This window comes from Lipotes vexillifer, unplaced genomic scaffold, assembly GCF_000442215.2.
Source record: "Lipotes vexillifer unplaced genomic scaffold, Lipotes_vexillifer_v1.1 scaffold469, whole genome shotgun sequence".
NCBI lineage: Eukaryota > Metazoa > Chordata > Mammalia > Artiodactyla > Lipotidae > Lipotes > Lipotes vexillifer.
Genome location: NW_006788006.1, coordinates 2,044,323 through 2,062,066, shown reverse-complemented (window position 1 = coordinate 2,062,066; position 17,744 = coordinate 2,044,323). Strand labels below are relative to the sequence as shown.

Genomic DNA, 17,744 nt, shown 5'->3' with positions numbered 1-17,744 from the left:
TCTTTCCCTCTGCAGGTGAGGCTAATAAATAATCTGCGTGACACTCTGAGGTCCCTACCACAGTGTCCTGAGCCCCAGCAACCTTTCACCGAATGCCTTTGGCATCTTTGATGATTCTTGCTGTAATCAATGATCACATTGGCTTCATGATGGATATTCTGTTTTCTGAACTTATTATGAGTCTGACATTCCTTCTAAATTTATTAGCTGGTAAAAAAAGAACTTGCCCCACTATTATTTTTGCTGTATTATTGTTGTTTTCCGTGTGCCTATGGACTTGTGAACTTCTAAAAAATTATTCAATGTGTTATAATCTGTTACCACCATGCTTCCTTTTTTCATTTCAGATTTTGGAATAACTTTAGACTTACAGAAGAGTTGCTCATATAGTGCAGAGTTCTTGCAGAGTTCCTGCAGAGTTCCTGCTCATATAGTGCAGAGTTCCTGTACTTTATATATTTTGGACATTAGACCCTGATCAGATATATGACTTGGAAGTATTTTCTGCCATTCTGTGGGTTGTCTTTTCACTTTCCTGATAGTGTCCTTTGATGCAACAAAGGTTTTTAATTTTGGCGAAATCCAATTTATCTATTATTTTTCTTTTGTTGTTTGTGCTTTTGGTGCCATATCTCAAAGAAACCATTGCCAAATCCAAGGTCATGAAGGTTTACCCCTATGATTTCTCCTAACAGTTTATGGTTTTAGCTCTTACATTTAAGTCTTTGAACCATTTTGAGTTAACTTTTGTATATGGTGTGAGGTAGGGTCCAACTTCATTCTTCTGAATGTGGAGATCCAGTTGTTCCAGAATCATCTGTTGAAAAGACTGTTCTTTCCTCATCAAAACGTCTTGGCACCCTTGATGAGAATCAATTTGCCACAGATGTTTATTTCTGGACTCTCAGTTCTATCCTATTGATCTATATGTCTGTCCTTATACCAATACCACACTGTCTTGATACTGTAGCTTTGTAGTAAGTTTCGAAATTGGCAAGTGTGAGTCCTACAGCTTTGTTCTTTTTCAGGATTGTTTTGGTTATCTTGGATCCTTTGCATTTCCATGTGAATTTTAGGATCAGCTTTTGCACTTGGACAAAAAAGGCCACTGGCACTTTGTTAGGCTTCCCCCTAATGTTACCATCTTATGAAACCATGACACATTTGTCAAAACTAAGAAATCAGCACTGGACATGACTATTAACTAAACCCCGGACTTTATTTGGATTTCCCTAGTTTTTCCAGGCACCTGCTTTTTTTGGTCCAGGATCCCATGCAGGATCTCACACTGCATTTTGTGTCCTCCAGTCTGATGGTTTCTTGGTCTTTCCTTGTCTTTCATGACCTTGACACTCTTGAAGAGTTCATTCTTCTTTCTGCTACTCCAGTTTCCCAAATTTGTCTGTGGGAGTGAGTACATTTGGGTCAGCTCCTTAAACAGGTGGGTTCTTGTCTTCAGTGGGAAGTAGAATGACATTTATTAACCACCCACAGCGAACAGGTGTGGTGTTGAGAATGATACATTCACCATTTCATTGGATCCTCAGGACCTTCTGTCCAGGAGATATAACCTTATTTTACAAATGGGGAAACTGAGGATCAGAGAGGTGAAATGACTTGCCCAAGGACCCACAGTGAGAATGATACTCACCACTCACCACCTCAGATTACCCTCCTCTGGGCATTCAGGGTGGCCCAGATATTTGGGGAGAGTCATGGATTGTAAAACATGGGGCAGAGGAGGGAACCTCTGGGGAAAAAGTCCAGAGGATGACTTCTCATGCAGCCTGTAACATCAGTGTTGGAAATGGTCACACTCCAAGCTCTTGGGGAGGTCACAGGACCTGGGAGACCTCAGCTGTAACACAGGGAATGAGGGAAGGTTGGAGGTTAAGCATGGGGCTCTGGCTTCAGCCCTATGGGGTTTGAATCCTGTCCCCACCACTCACTGATGTTGGGAAGGGACCAAACCCCCTCTGGAAAGTTGGGGATTGTGATAGAACCCAACTCATCAAGTGTATATCCAATGAGAAGTTCCAGCCCATTGCCAGCACTGGTGCCTGTGAAGTTAGGGAATAGTCCCCAAGACCATCCCCCACCAATTGCAGAATTTGGGGCATCACCAAACTACTTTCAGTTTCTTTAATCTCTAGAGGGAGTCACTGAATCACTGAAAGCTGTTAGAATCACAGTTACAGTTTAATACAGTGAAAGATACAGATTAAAATCAGGCAAGGCAAGAGGATCATAAGGCAGGGGCCAGGTGAGTTCTGAATGTGAACTTCCAGTTGTCCTCCCCCCACAGAGTCAAGGACAGTGTTGCTTTGCTGGCAACAATGTGTGACTACATGCGTGGTGTACTGCCAACCAGGGATGTTCACCCGAGCCTCAGTGTCCAGGGTTTTTATTGGAGGTTAGTCACATAGACATGGCTGACCACCTGCCTGGCCGACCCTAGTCTCAGCCCCTCCAGAGGTCAAACTGATATAGTGTGGCCCAATGTCCCTACCATAAATTATATTGTTAGTATCTGGTGTGGCCCCAGACCCCAGGTAAACAAAGACTCATCAGGCAGGACATTTCAAGGCCTTAAATATCACCTTCCAGGAGCAGGGGACAAAGGCCAGACGTCTCTTAGGCTAGGTTCAGATCCTTACTACACTGCACTCATTGAGAGTTTCCATACGCTTATCACGTTTCATCCACAGCACAGCCCCATTTACAGAGCATCAGCTGAGGTTGCCATGGCGATGTGGCCATAGCCAGGACCAGATGCTGAGCACTCAGCTCTGAAGCCAGTGCTCCTCCCTCAGCTTTCTTGGCCTCCCTGTGGCCCCACAGTGGCCTTCTCCCTAGGGTAGGCTGTGGCATTGGTGCTGGGCTGTGGGTGCCAGGCATGGCTCCCCATGCTACATGTCTCCCACAGGTCGGGGAGGATGCCCATTTCTCAGTGAAGTCCACGTGTCCCTGCAATTTCACTCTGTACTATGAGGTGGCTGCGAGGGGTAACATTGTGCTCTCGGGCCAGCAGCCTGCCCACATCACCCAGCAGAGAAGCAAGCGGGCAGCCCCGGAGAAACCCATCCGCTTAATGCACCTTTCCGAGACAGGTGAGCTAGGCCACAGGCTGGAGGTTCCTATATTCCTTCTGAACCATTGAGACTGGGGTGGGCGCCCCAGCAAGGAGGAGTAGGTAGGGTGCAGCCAGGAGGGGGGGCCTGCCTCAGGGTGGAGGGCACACGTCCCTGGCAAGACCGGGTTGGGGCCAGGAGGTTGGGCAGTGACCAGCTGTTGGAGGCAGCCCCTCTTGAGGCGGCCGTGGGCTGGGCCCCTGCACAGGCCCATGCTGTGCCAGGTTGCCATCTGCCAGGCCCGTTCTGCCTTTGCCCAGACTGATTCCCCATTTAGGGGTCCTTCTTTTCCACATGTTCCGCACAAGACCCACCTCCTCCCCTGGGTCTTCCCAGGCCCCTCCTCTTCACAGCCCTTCTGCCTAAAGCAGGATCCCCTAACTAAGGACTGTGGACACTTGCAGGATATTTGTGCTGGCGCCTGTGCTGTGCACTGTAGGGTGCTGAGCAACATCCCTGGTCTCCCCCCACTAGATGCCAGTGGCAACCCCCCTACACACAGTATGACAACCTAAAATGTCTCCAGATATCACCAATGTCTCTAGGGGGAAAAGTGACTCCTGGGTGTGAATCACTGAGATAGATAGATAGATAGATAGATAGATAGATAGATAGATAGGGAGACAGATTCATAGATAGAATTATCAATAGATAAATTGATGGATGGATAGAGTCATGGCTAGGTGGGTGGATAAATAGCTTTATAGATAGAATCATCAATAGATAAATTGATAGATGGATGGTTAGATAGAGTCATAGATGGATGGATGGGTGGATAATTGGATGGATGGATGGATGGATAGTTAGATGGATGATGGATAGGAAGGCAGGCAGACAGGCAGACGGGACGTCAGACAGGGTCTCTCTCATCCATGTCACTTTCTCATCCTCCACACTGCTGATGTTTGGGGCCGGATTATTCTCTGTAGGGCTGTCCTGTGCATTGTAGGGTGTTGGATAGCATCCCTGACCTCCACCCACTAGATGCCAGTAACACCCCAAGTTGTGACAACCAAAATTACCAAATGTCCCCTGGGGAGTAGCATTGCCATGGTTGAGAACCACTGGCCTGAATGGTGCTTTGGATATTGTGCATCCACATCCTCTTGGGTTTATCTTCCCTTCTGGGTGAAATAACAGGGGATGTGAGTATCCATGGAGTAGCTGCCCTGGGCCAGCCCTGGGCTGGCATTTCTTCATGCTACCCCCTATGTAAACCCCAGAGCAACTGGGGCATCAGTGGTTCTACTGTGGGATGCTGAGTTTTCATGTCTCTCCCCACCTTTGACTTGTCTAAGAGCCCTCTCCAGCCCCAGCAGCAGAGGTCAATGTGTGCGTGACCTCTCTCCAGCTGACCGTGACCCCCAGCATGGTCCCCCTCGGCCGCCTGCTGGCCTTCTACGTCAGGGAGGATGGAGAAGGGGTGGCTGACAGCCTCCAGTTTGCTGTTGAGACCTTCTTTGAAAACCAGGTAGAGCATCGGGTACCAAACTGGGGGAGGGAGAGGTGATGGGCAAGAGTCATCAAGGCTGAGGGCTCCAGGATGTCGGGGCTGGGGTGGACTGCACACAGCTGCCAGTCAGACTTCACGTAGTATGACAGGCAGGACTTTTAAGGGTTGCCCTACCTTCAGGATCCTAAGTTGCATCTTTACTGGAGGGATCTCCAAAACTCACCCAGATGGGGATTGCATTCATTACACACAGGAAAAGGGGTCAGCTGTTCTCTGTCCCTGCTGGGCTCCAGACCTAAGGGACACCAATCACATCCCCTCAAACGGGCTCCGCCCCCCACGTCCTCTCCCTGTGCCCTCCAAAACTGGCTGCAACGTGTCCTCTGTCACCGCCCATCTCCCCACCTCTCTTCTCCCCTCCCATCTTCTGCACAGAATGTACCAGTTGCACCAGCCTAGTTCCCGTCATTCAGCCTCCCATCCTTTTCCTCATCTGGGCAGCAAAGCCAGGGTCCCAGCTGAGCTGGCGAGGACCGACTCTTCTCGGAGGGCAGAGAGGGTGGGTGGGTGGGTCTGGAGAGTTTGGCCAAGCTCCCGAGTTTTCTGCTGTGTTTGGGTCCAGGTTTCACTGACATATTCAGCAAATGAGACCCAACCCGGGGAAGTCATCGATCTGCGGGTCAGGGCTGCAAGGGGCAGCTGCGTGTGTGTTGCTGTGGTTGACAAGAGCATCTACTTGCTCAGGTCTGGGTTTCGGCTGACTCCCACCCAGGTGAGCGGGAGCCCTTGGGCGCTGGGCTCCAGCATCTTCACGGACGTCTCTTCCTTTCCAATAACTGAAAAGCCCCGTAAATCCAGATTGTCTCTCTTCACTGGGTTCATTCTCAGCAAACCCCATCCTTGTCGCTGTTTGGGTGCAGTTAAAAGATCTTGGAGTCAAATCCAAAGTGACGTTGTCCGGGTCCCACCTCTTCAGCCCCACGCTTCCCATCTTAAAAATGGGTTAATGCCACCAACTCCTGTCTCCTAAGATTGGTTCCAAGTGATACATGTGAGAGGAGGTTGAGATGGGAGCATGCCAGGCCAGTTTGGGTTGAAAAGAAACCCTCAGTTGACCAGTTCCTGCTCCCCTTTGTTTGTAGGTTTTCCGGGAATTGGAAGATTACGATGTTTCTGATGCTTTTGGGGTGTCCAGGGAGGATGGACCCTTCTGGTGGGCTGGGCTGATGGCCCGACGACGCCGGCGCTCCTCCATCTTCCTGTGGCCCTGGGGCGTCACCAAGGACTCCGGGTTTGCCTTTGCCGTAAGGAGAGGTGGTCTTGGGCCCCACCGCCCCCTTCTGAGCTCCTTTTCCTTTGAAACAAAGGGTCTCGGGGTACAGAGATGGGTTGGGGTGGAAGTTTCCAAACTTTTAGCATTGCAGAATCTTTTTTGATTCTCCCCAGTGGAAGCTCATATGTGGACCCTCCCAATTTGCAAAATGGACGAGAGCAGAATGAGTATCCATTGATAACTTGAATTTGTTCTGGAGCAATGACGATGAAAGTGCTTTGGTGGAAGGAAAACCTACACTATGGGTGCAGGCGCCGTGTTCTCAGGTGGTGGCCTCACCCTTACTGACATTTATAGCTCAAATCTGTCCCCTTCCTTCCTGGCTCTGGAGACCAGGGCGCTGCTGGAGACGCAATACACACAAATGTCATTCTAGCCACTTTAGCATGCTGGCGGTCTCCGCTCAAATGCATGAGGGCACTTTTCATCCCAGGTTTTAAATCATTTAAAAGGCATCCTTGGGAATCCTCTGGTGGCCCAGTGGTTAGGACTCTGTGCTTTCACTGCTGGTGCCTGGGTTCAATCCCTGGTCGGGGAACTAAGATCCTGCAAGCCCTGCGGCATGGCCAAAAATAAAATAAAATAAAAAAAAGGCATCCTTTTCCTCCCATTTTTATTATGGAAAAATTTCAGACACACAGAAACGTTGAACGAATTAGCGAACACCTGTAAATCCACCACTTGGATCCCACAGTTAACATTTTGCTGTATCAAATATATATACCAATATATATACATATATATCATTTTTTTATTAAAGAATTGTTTTGATGTGGACCATTTTTAAAAAGTCTTTATTGAATTTGTTACAACTGCTTCTGTTTTATGTGTTTTGGTTGTGAGGCACGTGGGGTCTTACCTCCCCGACCAGGGATCAAACCCGCACCCCCTACACTGGAAGGTGAAGTCTTAACCACTGGACCACCAGGGAAGTCCCTATATTATAACAGTAATAACTGAAGCCCACAGTCATTGGCTCTTGGTCCGGATTAGGCACTGCACCAATTGATTTGTTTTAAATAGAGGTGAAATTCACATAGCAGAGAATTAACCCATCTTAAAGTGAACAATTCAGTGGCATTTAGTACATTCACAGTGCTGTGCAAACCAGCACCTCTGTCTAGTTCCAGAACATTTCCATCACCCCAAAAGGAGACCTGTCACCATTAGCAGTCACTCCACACCCACCCTCCCCCAGCACCTGGCAACCATTGATCTGCCTGTGGTTTTGGACGTCTCATATAAATGGAGTCATACAAGATGTAGCCTTTTGTGCCCAGACCACAAATGCGCTGGCCTCCCCTCTGCTCTGCCCTGGATGGTTACTGGGTCCCATGAACCCCTTAGTCCGTGTCACCAAGCCTGGAGAGAGGACTGACTCCCTCAGGGCTATGCAGCTGTGATGTTGGGACAGTGACCTCTGGGACTACAATGTCCACTTCCCCACTGTGGGTCTGGGCATTATCTGTTGCCTAGGAAACAGGACTGGTGGTGATGACAGACCTGGTGAGCCTGAACCACCGGCAAGACGGTGGCCTGTACACTGATGAGGCTGTCCCTGCCTTCCAGCCCCACACAGGGAGCCTGATGGCAGCAGTGTCCTCCAGACAACCCCCCAGGTAATTGTCACTGCCTCGAGTAGGGTTGTCTAAACTCATACTGTTGACATTTGGGGCTGGATCATTTTCTGCAGTGAGGCTGTCCCATGCACTATAGGGTGTTGAGTGGCATCCCTGGTCTCCACCAACCAGATGCCAGTAACCCCCCGCCCCTACCCCCAGTTGTGACAACCAAAAATGTCTTCGGACATTGCCCAGTATCTCCTTGGGGCCAGACTCACCAATGGCCTAGTGGGCTGGGGCACTGAGCACTTTGGCCCTGCTCCCCCTGGTCCTTGGACCCATCCAAGTGCATGGAATTGGGGGTTGGGGGTGCAGAAGAGAAGGAAGGTGTAACAGGGGAGCAGATCTGCCTAGGGACAGACAAATTGGGGCAGGGTGGGAAACTGTGGCTTGATCCTCCCACTCCCAGAGACTCTGCTTAGAAAATTCTCTCTATTACCCTTTCTCCTTCCTCCCACCATTTCCTCCTTCCTTCTGTCCCTCTCTCTTCCCCCTTCCCCTCCAACTCTTTACCTTTTGGAGTTAGACACCAAGTAATTACTTTTCAGTCTTTCTTATTTTAAATCAAATGTTTAAGCCTCAGAGTGTTGCTTTGGCTGCACCCAAGTTGTGCTATGAAGTGTTTCCATTATTGCTGGCTTCCAAATAGATTCTTACTATTTGCCCAGATTTGCCCAGATGTGGCAAGTGACTTACCCAGAGGTGTTTTCAATTTTCAAGTGATTTTTAAAATTATTATAATTTTATGTGTTTTATAAATTTGTGTCAGATGTGCATCATGGCCAGCGAACATGGTCTGTATGATATCCACTATGGTCCACAAACATAGTCTGTATGATACCCATCATCTGGTTTTTATTTTGGAGACTGGCTATGTGGTATATGGTCTGTTTTTGTAAATGCTCATATCTACTTGAAAAGAATGTCCAAGCTCCTGTCATTGGGTATAGGATTCTCTATGAGTACTTTTGGTCAAGTCTATGGTAGATGGTGCCCAAACCCTCCATATCCTTGCTCATTTTGTTTCCTTGTTTGCTAACTTATCAATTACTGAGGGAGAGGAGTTCACATCTTCCCCTTAGATTTGTGGCTTTGTCCCTGGTCTCATGGAAACCTTTGTTTCACGGGAGGTAGTGTTTCCTGTTCTCTCCTGTCTTTCCCTTTGTCCCCTCCCTTCTGCTCCCCCATCCCCCACCTGTCTTCTTTCCCACCTTCTTCATTCTCTGCCTCTCCCACTAACTCCTCAACTCCAGCCAGCTTGGGGAGGGGTAGGGTGTCTTGAAGACCTTGCCTTTTCACTCTCTCTGAATTTAGGGGTGTGTAGGCTGGGAAAGGGGAGGCAGGCCTTGGATGTACCCTTCCTGTCAACTCATTAAATGAGAAGCACAGAACCAAGTGGGCCAGGGATGGGGTCAGTGTGGTCAACAGTGCCCCAGCATCTGGGTCTCTTTGGAGACCTTGGGGGTGGCACCCAGACTCCTTAGCCCTTGTTCTGAGCCAGAGGTGGCCCAGAGGATCTCCCACCCTGGCAGGCCTGTCCATGAAAACGCTCTTCTTCTTTCAAGCCCTCTCTGGCCAGATTGGGAACCTTCCCAGTCCCGCCAGTCTCCTCTGCAGTGGTTTCTGGATACCTGGATCTCCTAGGTTCTTCCTGCCCAAGTCACACATTTAACAGGCCCACAGAGGTCCTCGTTTCCAAACTCCACATCAGGGCATAGGCAGACCAGGCTCCCCCTATGGTACTTTGGAGACACACGAAGGCATTTCTGAGATGTGGTTGAGTGAGGAGGTGGAATATTGGCCCCTGAGCATCCTTCAGCCAGACACTACTCTGGAAGCTTGGAGCCTCCCATGTGCGTGCCTCCTGAGAGCTTGGCCTGAAGTGGATATGCAAGCAGCCTCGAAACCCAAAACCTCAAAGGGAATTGTAAATCCCAATGCAGAAAGGCATAAGAAATGCCTTAAAAAGCAAGTGTTTGTGCCTTTTTGTAATTGGATAATGCATCCTTATTCTGAAGGATATTTTTCTTAACCATATGCATGTGGTTAAATTATTTTTCAAAGAGTATGAAAGGGTATATAATGAAATGGAAGTCTCCCTCCCCCCTCCAGATCCTCCGTTCCCTTCTAAGAGGCAATAATGGTCAATAATTCCTTAGATATCCTTCTAGAAATTTTCTGTGTATACACAAGGATTAAAAAAAAAAACGCAATGGGAGAATACTATAATACTGTTCTGTGCCTTCCTTTTTAAAGTCAGCGATAAACCTTAGAGACCATTTCATACCAGTACATATATACGTACCTCACCCTTTTTCACTGACGTAATATTCCACTGTGTGACTGTACTATCATTTGATTAACCAAACGCCCTATTGATGGAGATTTTGGCTGTTTGTTATTTCTCACAGTGCTGCAGTGAACCACACCATAGTCTGTCTTTGCACATGTGTCTGTGGTTAATTTCAGGGTTCATCCCTGGGAGAGGTAACCTCAGGTTGAAAGAGATGTGAGCATTTCTAATCTTGAGAAGTTTTGCCAGATGCCAAGTAGGGCTTATTAATATTATTTTTTAAAGAATAGGACAGTCCCTGGACTTCCTTGGCAGTCCAGTGGTTAAGACTTTGCCTTCCAGTGAAGGGGGTGCAGGTTCAATCCCTGGTTGAGGAGCTAAGATCCTACCTGCCTCGGGGCCCAAAAACCAAAACATAAAACAGAAGCAATATTGTAACAAATTCAATAAAGACTGTAAAAAAGGAAGAAAAAAAAAAAAAAGAATAGGACAGCCCCCGAGGAAGGTGGGCTGTGCGGCTTCTGAGGATAAAGCAAGAATGATAGCACATGAAAGGACGTATATACGTATAATTGAATCACTTTACTCTACTTCAGAAACGAAACTAACACAATGTCGTAAGTCAACTATACTTCAATTAAAAAAAACTAAAAAAAAAAAAAAAATGAAAGCACGGAGGAAGGGGGAGAGGGGATAGGAGAGCTCTATATAATGATGCAGAAAAACATGGCAAACCCAGGGAGGGAAATTAACAAAGGAGAGGACATGGGGTGGTCCCTGTGGCCCTTCTTACCTTCTAAATTCAGGATGCGAGGCACCCCTGTCATTTGAAGAAGCGTCTGTCAAGCCTTTGATGCCTCGCTTTTACTAGTCCTAATCAAGTAGAATGTTAACCCTGCCAGGTGAAAGAATTAACACATTATGTCCTATTAGAGTAGAATAGGAACCTTTCCAGGTCAGAGAATTAAAACATGTACAATATTAAGCTGCTGGGTAAGAGAATTAACATGTTATAGGCTAATCAAGTAGAATGTCAACCTGCCAGGTAACAGAATTAAGTTATGTCTGTGAAACTTTAATCATTTCTTTATTAAAAAAATTTTTTTTCATAGAGCAGAGAAGAAGAAAAGGACCTACTTCCCTGAAACATGGATTTGGCACTGTCTCAACATCAGGTAAAGTATGATTTCTTTCCTTTGCTGCCTTTGTGGGCTGACTCAGAGGCACTCATGAAAGATGGTTCCCAGTCGGTTTGCCTGGAGATCTGACACCAACATCTGAGTAAGACATTGGGCATCCTTTTCTAACACATAAAACTCAAAGCTATGAAGTCAGCCCCAAATCCCTCTGCAGCCTCAGACATCTGCCCATGAAATATGAAATTTGAGGGCTTCATGCTTCTTAACAACTCCCTCTTGGGGTAACTCTATCCGCTCTGTTTATATAACGAGCTCATTAAAATGATTACAGTTCCCTGGAACATGAACTCAATTCCACCCACCCACCCCCTCCTCGCTCCTCAGGAGACTCAGGCTCCTGCCCGCAAAACAGGCTGCTTCTCTCAGCACATTTCCTTTCTACATTGTTTTCTCTTTTAGTTCGCCTTGAAGCAGCAGTGCTGTGCTAAATTCTTGCCAGATGCAGTTGGCTTTTTTCTTTCAATGCTTAGTGTCAGAAGGTAGTGGTGACTTGCCCTGGGAAACCAGTTAGGCATGAAAGTTCAGACCCTGGGGCTAGTGGATTGGCCAGCGGGTGGACCTACTGCTGAGCTGGGGTCCCCTTCTTGGCATGAGATGCCGTGGCACATGCTCAGCACAGAGCCAAGCACTCAGCTGGGGGTTCCTCAGGCTGCTTTCATGGATGTGCTTGTCCTCATTATGGGCAGTCTTCCCCGCTGGTCAGAACAGAAGCTGATTACTGCATTTTGTTCTGGGAGTCCAGGTTTAAGATGTGCTGTCGGTCCATCATCAGAGGTGTACAGAGAGTAAAAATGTATCTATTTTCTGTGTGCTGGGTGATGTTTTGGGTGCTGGGTAGTGCTTTTGGTGCCAGGGATGGCACCTTGAACAAGGCAGATAGGGTCCCCTCACGTGTAGAATTTATGTTTTTTGCCCCCAAAGGCTTCATGCTTCAGTAGGGCCAGTGTTCTCATGGAAGGCTTGGCCCAGGGCTTGGGAGGAAGGAGAGGTGCCCTTTGGGGAAGCTAGAAAGACTCCCAGGGCAGGTGGAGCCCAAGCTGGGTCCCACAGGATAGATAAACAAGAAGCGGGGGAACGGTATCCAGGAGGCAGGACCAGCATGGGCAAGAGTTGGGGCATGGGAGAGGGTGGTGATTTTCACACGGTTGGGATGAGGCAGGTGGGGCCAAGAGGACGAGGCAGGGAGTGTGACGGCCGAGTGGTCTGTGGTGGGGGTGTGGAGAGCCACAGAGAGTTGCTGGGAGGCATTTGGGATTTGAGACAGTCTCTCTCCCTCTGTTGGCTGGAGCAAGGATGAGTCAGAGAGTACAGATCTGAGACCAAGGAGGAGGTTCTTGCTGGGCCCAGGCAAGGACTCGTCAGCTCTTTTTTTTCTTTTCTAATTTTAAAAATTGGTAAAATACACGTAACATAAAATTTACCACCTGAACCATTTTTAGGTGTACGGTTCAGTGGTAATAAGTGCATTCGTATTGTTGTACTGCCATCACCACCCTCCGTCTCCAAAACTCTTTTCGTCTTGCAAAACTGAAACTATGTCCCCATTAAATACTAACTCCCCAATCCTCCCTCCCCTCAGCCCCCTAGCGTCCACTCTTCTAATTTTTGTCTCTATGAATCTTACTGCTCTAAGGACCTCATGTAAGTGGAATCATATAGTATCTGTCCTTTTGTGACTGGCTCATTTCACTTAGCATGGTGTCCTCATGGTTCATCCTTGTTGTGGCATGTATCAAAATTTGCTTTCTTTTTAAGCCTGAATAGCATTCCGTTGTATGGGTGGACCACATTTCGTGTATGCATTCATCCTTTGGTGGACACTTAGGTTGCTTCCACCTTTTGGTTATTATGAATAATCCTTCTATGAATATGGATGTGCAAATATCGCTTTGAGACCCTGCTTTCAACTCTTTTGGGTATTTACCCAGAAGTGGAGTTGCTGGATCATATGGTAATTCTGTGTTTAATTTTTTGAGAATTCACCATATTGTTTTCCACAGTGGTTGCACCATTTTACATTGCCACCAACAGTGCACAAGGGTTCTTCTTTAAATGTTGGATAGAATTTACCAGCGAAGCCATCACATCCAGAGCTTGCCTTTTTGGGAATATTTTGATTGCTGATTCAACCTCCTTACTTGTTAGAGATCTATTCAGATTTGTTATTTCCTTGTGATTCAGTCTTGGTAGGTTTTGTGTTTCTAAGAATTTGTCCATTCATCTAGATTATCCAAGTTGTTGGTGTACAGTAGTTCATAGTAGTCTCTTAAAATCTTTTTTTATTTCTGTGGAATCGATAGTAATGCCCCCACTTTCATTTTGGATTTTAGTAATTTAAGTCTTTTCTCTCTTTTCTTAGATCATCTAGCTAAAGGTTTGTTAATTTTATTAATCTTTTCAGAGAACCAACTTTTGGTTTCATTGATTTTCTCTATTATTTTTCTTTTAAAAAAAAATTTATTTATTTATTTATTTATTTGGCTTGCTGTGTCTTAGTTGTGGTATGAGAGATCTTCACTGCAGCATGTGGGATCCTTTTAGTTGCAGCATGCGGGATCTAGTTCCCTGACAAGGGATCGAACCTGGGCCCCCTGCATTGGGAGCGCAGAGTCCTAACCACTGGACCACGAGGGAAGTCCCTCTCTATTATTTTTGTATTCTTTATTTCATTTTTTTCTGCTATAATCTTTATTATTTCTGCTTCTTTATTATTTGATCTCTTTTGTTTTTCTTTTTCAAGTTCCTTTAAGTTACAAAGTTAGGCTGTTTATTTGAGATCTTTTTTTTTTCTTTGCTGTACGTGGGCCTTTCACTGTTGTGGCCTCTCCCGTTGTGGAGCACGGGCTCCGGACGCGCAGGCTCAGTGGCCATGGCTCATGGGCCTAGCTGCTCCGTAGCATGTGGGATCTTCCCAGACCAGGGCACGAACCCGTGTCCCCTGCGTCGGCAGGCGGACTCTCAACCACTGCGCCACCAGGGAAGCCTGAGATCTTATTTTTTTAATGTAAGCATTTACAGCCATGAATTTCCCCCTTAATACTGCTTTTGATGCATCCTGTGAGTTTGGCTGTGTTGTGCTTTTGTTTTCATTCATCTCTAAGTCCTTTTTTTCTTTTTACTTTTTGCAGAGATTTTTAAAAATTTCTTTCAAATCCAGAGGTAATTTGAGTAGCAAAGTATAACAGTTAATTTTTGACATATCATTTATCTTTGCAAAAACATTTCTTTTTCTTTTTGAATTTTATTTTATTTATTAATTTTATACAGCAGGTTCTTACTAGTTATCTATTTTATATATATTAGTGTATATATGTCAATCCCAATATCCCAATTCATCCCACCACCACCACCACCCACCCCGTTTTCCCCACTTGGTGTCCATACGTTTGCTCTCTACATCTGTGTCTCGATTTCTGCCTTGCAAACCGGTTCATCTGTGCCATTTTTCTAGATTCCACATATGTGCATTAATATGCAGTATTTGTTTTTGTCTCTCTGACTTACTTCACTCTGTATGACAGTCTCTAGGTCCATCCACGTCTCTACAAATGACCCAATTTCGTTCCTTTTTATGGCTGAGTAATATTCCATTGTATATATGTACCATATCTTCTTTATCCATTTGTCTGTCGATGGGCATTTAGGTTGCTTCCATGACCTGGCTATTGTAAATAGTGCTGCAATGAACATTGGAGTGCATATGTCTTTTTGAATAATGGTTTTCTCTGGGTATATGCCCAGTAGTGGGATTGCTGGGTCATATGGTAATTCTAGGTTTAGTGTTTTTAAGGAACCTCCGTACTGTTCTCCATAGTGGCTGTATCAATTTACATTCTCACCAGCAGTGCAAGAGGGTTCCCTTTTCTCCACACCCTCTCCAGCATTTGTTGTTTGTAGATTTTCTGATGATAGCCATTCTGACTGGTGTGAGGTGATACCTCATTGTAGTTTGATTTGCATTTCTCTAATAATTAATGATGTTGAGCAGCTTTTCATGTGCCTCTTGGCCATCTGTATGTCTTCTTTGGAGAAATGTCTATTTAGGTCTTCTCCTTTTTTTTTGATTGGGTTGTTTGTTTTTTTAATATTGAGCTGCATGAGCTGTTTATATATTTTGGAGATTAATCCTTTGTCCGTTGATTCGTTTGCAAATATTTTCTCCCATTCTGAGGGTTGGCTTTTTGTCTTGTTTATAGTTTCCTTCGCTGTGCAAAAGCTTTTAAGTTTCATTAGGTCCTGTTTGTTTATTTTTGTTTTTATTTCCATTACTCTAGGAGGCGGGTCAAAAAAGATCTTGCTATGATTTATGTCAAAGAGTGTTTTTCCTATGTTTTCCTCTAAGAGTTTTATAGTGTCCGGTCTTACATTTAGGTCTCTAATCCATTTTGAGTTTATTTTCATGTATGGTGTTATGGAATGTTCTAATTTCATTCTTTTACATGTAGCTGTCCAGTTTTCCCAGCACCACTTATTGAAGAGACTGTCTTTTCTCCATTGTATACCCTTGCCTCCTTTGTCATAGATTAGTTGACCATAGGTGCCTGGGTTTATCTCTGGGCTTTCTATCCTGTTCCATTGATCTATATTTCTGTTTTTGTGCTAGTACCATATTGTCTTGACAACTGTAGCTTTGTAGTATAGTCTGAAGTCAAGGAGTCTGATTCCTCCAGCTCCATTTTTTCCCCTCAAGACTGCTTTAGCTATTCGGGATCTTTTGTGTCTCCATACAAATTTTAAGATTTTTTGTTCTAGTTCTGTAAAAAATGCCATTGGTAATTTGATAGGGATTGCATTGAATCTGTAGATTGCTTTGGGTAGTATAGTCATTTTCACAATTGATTCCTCCAATCCAAGAACATGGTCTATCTCTCCATCTGTTTGTGTCACCTTTGATTTCTTTCATCAGTGTCTGATAGTTTTCTGAGTACAGGTCTTTTACCTCCTTACGTAGGTTTATTCCTACATATTTTATTCTTTTTGTTGCAATGGTGCATGAGATTGTTTCCTTAATTTCTCTTTCTGATCTTTCATTGTTAGTGTATAGGAATGCAAGAGATTTCGGTGCATTAATTTTGTATCTGGCAACTTTTCCAAATTCATTGATTAGCTCTAGTAGTTTTCTGGTGGCATCATTTGGATTATCTATGTATAGTATCATGTCATCTGCAAACAGTGACAGTTTTGCTTCTTCTTTTCCAATTTGGATTCCTTTTATTTCTTTTTCTTCTCTGATGGCCATGGCTAGGACTTCAAAAACTATGTTGAATAATAGTGGCAAGAGTGGACATCCTTGTTTTGTTCCTGATCTTACAGGAAATGCTCTCAGTTTTTCACTATTGAGAATGATGTTTGCTGTGGGTTTGTCATATATGGCCTTTATTATGTTGAGGTAAGTTCCCTCTATGCCCACTTCCTGGAGAGTTTTTTTTATCATAAATGGGTGTTGAATTTTGTCAAAAGCTTTTTCTGCATCTATTGAGATGATCATATGGTTTTTATTCTTCAATTTGTTAATATGGTGTATCACATTGATTGATTTGTGTATATTGAGGAATCATTGCATCCTTGGGATAATTCCCACTTGGTCATGGTGTATGATCCTTTTAATGTGTTGTTGGATTCTGTTTGCTAGTATTTTGTTGAGGATTTTTGCATCTATATTCATCAGTGATATTGGTCTGTAATTTTCTTTTTTTGTAGTCTCTGTCTGGTTTTGGTATCAGGGTGATGGTGGCCTTGTAGAATGAGTTTGGGAGTGTTCCTTTCTCTACAATTTTTGGAAGAGTTTGAGAAGGATGGGTGTTAGCTCTTCTCTAAATGTTTGATAGAATGCACCTGTGAAGCCATCTGGTCCTGGACTTTTGTTTGTTGGAAGATTTTTAATCACAGTTTCAATTTCATTATGTGTGATTGGTCTGGTCATATTTTCTATTTCTTCCTGGTTCAATCTTGGAAGCTTATACCTTTCTAAGAATTTGTCCATTTCTTCCAGGTTGTCCATTTTGTTGGCATAGAGCTGCTTGTAGTAGTCTCTTAGGATGCTTTGTATTTCTGCGGTGTCCATTGTAACTTCTCCTTTTTCATTTCTAATTCTATTGATTTGAGTCCTCTCCCTCTTTTTCTTGATGAGTCTGGCTAATGGTTTATCAATTTTGTTTATCTTCTTAAAGAACCAGCTTTTAGTTTTATTGATCTTTGCTATTGTTTTCTTTGTTTCTATTTCATTTATTTCTGCTCTGATCTTACTGATTTCTTTCCTTCTGCTGACTTTGGGTTTTGTTTGTTCTTCTTTCTCTGGCTCTTTTAGGTGTAAGGTTAGATTGTTTATTTGAGATTTTTCATTTTTCTTGAGGTAGGCTTGTATTGCTATAAACTTCCCACTTAGAACTGCTTTTGCTGCATCCCATAGGTTTTGGATCATTGTGTTTTCATTGTCATTTGTCTCTAGGTATTTTTTGATTTCCTCTTTGATTTCTTCAGCGAGCTCTTGGTTATTTAGTAACGTATTGTTTAGCCTCCATGTGTTTGTGGTTTTTTACATTTTTTCCCTGTAATTTATTTCTAATCTCATAATGTTGTGGTCAGAAATGATGCTTGATATGATTTCAATTTTCTTAAATTTACTGAGGCTTGATTTGTGACCCAAGATGTGATCTGTCCTGGAGAATGTTCCATGCGCACTTGAGAAGAAAATGTAATCTGCTGTTTTTGGA

General features: G+C 44.7%; 1 protein-coding gene and 1 non-coding gene across 2 annotated transcripts in view; one reads left to right on the top strand and one right to left on the bottom strand.

Moving 5' to 3' along the window:
* The window catches only part of CPAMD8 (C3 and PZP like alpha-2-macroglobulin domain containing 8), a 95,741-nt gene that overhangs the window by 30,920 nt on the left and 47,077 nt on the right, over positions 1-17,744 (top strand). Inside the window, exons 14-19 of the mRNA XM_007461103.1 lie at positions 2,927-3,110; positions 4,430-4,602; positions 5,207-5,356; positions 5,727-5,888; positions 7,394-7,536; positions 10,945-11,007. Coding sequence (XP_007461165.1) covers positions 2,927-3,110; positions 4,430-4,602; positions 5,207-5,356; positions 5,727-5,888; positions 7,394-7,536; positions 10,945-11,007 — 875 coding nt within the window. The remainder of the gene's footprint in view (positions 1-2,926; positions 3,111-4,429; positions 4,603-5,206; positions 5,357-5,726; positions 5,889-7,393; positions 7,537-10,944; positions 11,008-17,744) is intronic.
* TRNAG-CCC (transfer RNA glycine (anticodon CCC)) lies at positions 13,593-13,665 on the bottom strand. Its single transcript has one exon. It is a non-coding gene; the product is annotated as a tRNA-Gly (tRNA).